This window comes from Theropithecus gelada, chromosome 2 (assembly GCF_003255815.1).
Source record: "Theropithecus gelada isolate Dixy chromosome 2, Tgel_1.0, whole genome shotgun sequence".
Classification (NCBI taxonomy): Eukaryota; Metazoa; Chordata; class Mammalia; order Primates; family Cercopithecidae; genus Theropithecus; species Theropithecus gelada.
The window spans coordinates 49,259,657-49,264,068 of NC_037669.1; the positions used below are offsets into that span (position 1 = coordinate 49,259,657).

A 4,412-nucleotide genomic window follows, 5' to 3' on the forward strand; every position below is an offset into this window, starting at 1 on the left:
TCCCATCATTGCACCATGGGGACTGGGACCCAGAGAAGTCAAGCGACGCCCCCAACCTTACACAGGAGTGGGTAGTCCAGCTGGGGCTCCCTACAGAAGGCAGGCTGCTGTGCCCCATCCCACACCTACAGCCCCAGTCAGCCGCTTGGAGTGCTCCCAGCCCAATCACGGCTGATTGGAGTGGTGGGGGGGGGGGGGGGGGGGGGGGTGGGCTGCTGGTATATAAGCCTAGCGGGCAGGCCCGGCAGCCTCACACCTGGGTGAGGGGTCTGCCAGCTGCACCTGTCGGTCTCATGGCTCCTGGGAGTGTCACCAGCAACATCTCACCCTCCTCAACTTCCACAGCAGGATCATCCAAGTCTACTGAATCTGAAAAGCCCGGTGAGCAAGAGGAGGTAACCCCTGCCTCATCCCGGCGAGCCCACTCCCTGGGTTACCCTTGACGCTCCACCCCCACTCCTCGTCCTTTCCCAGCCTGGCCCCAGCACCCACCTAGCACCCAGCTGCTGAGCTCAACTGCCTTTTGGCTGAAGAGCTGACCTACAGGTAGCAAGGCCAGGTAGGGGCTGGGGGCTGGGGGCTGGGGCCAGCCAAGCTCAGGGAAGAGCCACAGGGCCTCCCAGCTGGAGCCCATTTAGTGCTGGAGACCGTAGCCCATAGCCGGACTGCAGCTGTGGGCAGCTAGTTGGAGGGACTGGGGCAGGAACATTTTATGCAGAGTTAGGCCTTCCAATTTTCAACCAAGAAACACCTCAGGGCTTATCTGGACATGAGGGTCCACCGAGGCAAACCAGGCCCAGTTCACTCCCTCGAGGACCTCCCGGTCTGATGGGGAAGCCCAGTCCGTGGGTAGGTGCTGTTTGCTAATGTGGTGTGTGCTTCAGTGGCGGTCATCCAGAGCTAGGGGAGCCCAGAGGAGTCCCCTAACCCACTCTGGGACGTCAGGGAAGGCTTCCCAGAAGAGATGACCCTGAAGGATGGGTGTGCCTCAGCCAGGGGAAGTGTTCTATTTGCCAAGACACCGAGGAAGATAGGGAGGGGGTCCCGGTGCCACGAAGAACAAGGGCAGAGTTAACTGGGAAGTCAGAAGTCAGAGGTATCCAAACCAAGGTGGATTTTGAGCCTTGAAGGATGGGTGAGAGCAGCCTGCATGGCCAGGAGGAGAAAGGCATCCCAGGCAAAGGAAACGGCATGGGCTAAGGCCCAGAGGCCAGGGCACCAGCAGCTTGTCTCGGAAGCTGCGTCTTCCTTCTGGGAAGGAGGGAAGTGCTGGGGCAGTGCTGGGGGAGCAGTGGGAGGAGGGGCCCATCACACAGGGCCTCCAAGGCGGTCTTCGGTTAGGTCAGCTCTTATATTGAACGGGAACCATGGACGGTTTCAGGCAGGGGGGTGAGGGGTGTGAGATGCAGCGAGGAGAATGCATGGGGCGGGGAGGAGGCTGGGGCTGGGTAGTTGGAGAGGAGAGGCCAGAATATGGAGAGAAAAACCTATGGAGAGGCCTCAAGTGAGTATGGTGAGGAGGAGAGGGCCCAGAATGCCCCCAGTTCTTGCTTGGATGTTGGGTAGGTATGGGCAGTGGGGGTGTGGGGCATTCCTGGAAGAGAGATGAAGGGCAGGTTTGGGGGCCTGAGCTCTGTTCTGGACATCCTGGTACACGGCAGGCATGGAACAGCTGCCGAATGAGGGGCTGGGGTGAGAGGGGACAGGCCTGAGGGAGGAGTCTTGGGGGTGGCTCTCTGGGACAGACATGGTCTGGGGGAAGCAAAGGAGTGGTTGGAGCTGCTCCTGAGGTCAGGCCAAGTGAAGACCCTTGGGAAGCCCTGTAGCACTGCAGCTGGGAGGGCTCAGACCTCCTCAGAGGCCCCCATCCCCACTGTACAGATGGGAAGACTGAGGCCTAGAGGGCAGAATGAAACTCCTGAGAACCCGGGAGTGACCCAGGACTACACCAACTCAACGGTTTTGGCCCCCCGATGAATATTCCCACACTGGGCTCGTCATGGCCAGGAACCAGCAGGGGTTGAATTGGATTAGGTCGCTTTATAATTTTGCTATAGATCTAGAGTTTCAGGTGGTTTTTTTGTTTGTTTGTTTTTTTCTATTGAAAAACATTTTTAATGTAGCCAATAGACTTTTTAAGTTTTTTTTTTTTTTTTTTTTTTTGAGACAGGATCTTTCTTTGTCACCCAGGCTGGAGTGCAGTGGTGTGATCTCAGCTCACTGCAGTCTCCACTTGCCAGGCTCAAGCAATCTTCCCACTTCAGCCTCCTGAGTAGCTAGGCCTACAGGCACACATCACCACACTCTGCTCATTTTTAAAGACTTTTGTAGAGTCGAGGTCTCACGATATTGCCCAGAATTTAAGTCTTTACATTCTGCAGATTGATCCGAAGTCAACATTTCCAGTCACCACATTTAAATCTGGTTTCACATTTTAATCCCTTTTATGCATTTCATGGTGACTGACAACTTCTCATGCTTCCCCCCACCCTTGATCCTACTTCATTTGCAACTTTTTTATAATGCCTTATTGAGAAATAATTCCCATACAATACAATTCACCCTTTAAAGTGTACAATGGCTTTTGGTATACTCAGAGTTGTGTATCCATCTCTAAAATCAATTTTAGAATATTTTAATCACTTCAAGAAAACCAGTACCCATTAGCAGTCACTCTCCACCCCCACTCCCCAGCCTGGCAACCACCAATCTGCCTTCTGCATCTATGGACTTGCTTATTCTGGACATTTCATATAAATGGAATCAGACAGTATGTGGCTTTTTCTGACTGGCTTTTTTTCACTTAGCATGTTTTTAGGGCTCCTCCATGTCGTAGCCAGGGCTTCACTCCTTTGTATGAATGGATAATATTCCACGGGATGGGTAGAGACCACATTTTGTTCATCCATCTGTTGATCATTCATCATGGATGTTTGGGCTGTTTCCATCTTTGGGCTGACACGAAGAACGCTGCTATGAACATTCATGTATACGTTTTTGTGTGGACGTGTGTTTTCATTTCCCTCAGGTATATACCTAAGAGTGGAATTTTTTGGTAACTTTTTATTATGAAAACTTTCAGGGCCAAGAATGGTGGCTCACGCTTGTAACTCCAGCACTTTGGGAGACTGAGGTGGGAAGATAGCTTGAACTCAGGAGTTTGAGACTAACCTGAGCAATGCAGTCAGACCCCTGTGTCAAATAATAATAATATTAATACAAAAATTAGCTGGGCGTGGTGGGGCGTGCCTGTGGTCCCAGCTGCTTCGGAGGCTGAGGCGAGAGGATCACTTGAGCTGGGGAGGTCAACGCTGCAGCGAGCCATGATTGTGGCACTGCACTCCAGCCTGCGTGACAGATTGAGACCCTGTCTCAGTAAAACAAAACAAAACAAAAAACTTTCAAATGGATACAAAAGTAGACTATACCAAATGGTCCGTAACTCCCTTCCACTGTGCCCATCACCCAGCTCCAACAGTCATCAGCTTGCGGACGCTCTTGTTTCATCTGCTGGGTTATTTCAAAGCAAATGCTGGATTTATTTATCATTTCATCTGTAAATATATTTTATAATATTTACCTTTAACAGATAAGAACCTTTTAAAAAGCAATTGTAATACCATTAGCATACCTCAAACAATATTATCCCTAATATCCAGTATTTCCTTCCAGTGCTCACATTTATCTGTTGCCTTTCTTTTTCCAGTTGGATTGTTCAAATCCTGCTCTGGGAATGAGCATTTGGTTGAGAGGTTTCCTAAGGATCTTTAGTCTATAGGGTGTCTCTCCCACTTTTTCTTTCCCTCTTATTTGTGGAAGAAACCGGGCTGTGCGCCCTGGAGAATCTCTCAGTCTGGGTGCCTCTGAGAATGTGCACATAGCCCCTGGAGGTCCTGTAAACCCATAGTTACATCTAGAAAATTCACCCAATTTAGATTTGTTTTTCTAAAGGAATACTCAGTTCTTTAAAAAGAGAGACTTGGCTGGGCACGGTGGCTCACGCCTGTAATCCCAACACTTTGGGAGGCCGAGGCGGGTGGATAATGAGGTCAGGAGTTCAAGACCAGCCTGGACAATATGGTGAAACCTCGTCTTTACTAAAAATACAAAAATCGCCGGGCGCGGTGGCTCAAGCCTGTAATCCCAGCACTTTGGGAGGCCGAGACGGGCGGATCACGAGGTCAGGAGATCGAGACCATCCTGGCTAACACGGTGAAACCCCGTCTCTACTAAAAAATACAAAAAACTAGCCGGGCGAAGTGGCGGGCGCCTGTGGTCCCAGCTACTCGGGAGGCTGAGGCAGGAGAATGGCGTAAACCCGGGAGGCGGAGCTTGCAGTGAGCTGAGATCCGGCCACTGCACTCCAGCCGGGGCGACAGAGCCAGACTCAGTCTCAAAAAAAAAAAAAAAAA

General features: G+C 51.2%; 1 protein-coding gene across 1 annotated transcript in view; it reads left to right on the forward strand.

Annotated features, from left to right (window-relative positions):
• The first annotated feature begins 293 nt into the window (after nucleotides 1-293).
• LOC112619303 (histone H1oo) overlaps nucleotides 294-4,412 on the forward strand; it is an 8,543-nt gene continuing 4,424 nt past the window's right edge. Inside the window, exon 1 of the mRNA XM_025377342.1 lies at nucleotides 294-381. Coding sequence (XP_025233127.1) covers nucleotides 294-381 — 88 coding nt within the window. The remainder of the gene's footprint in view (nucleotides 382-4,412) is intronic.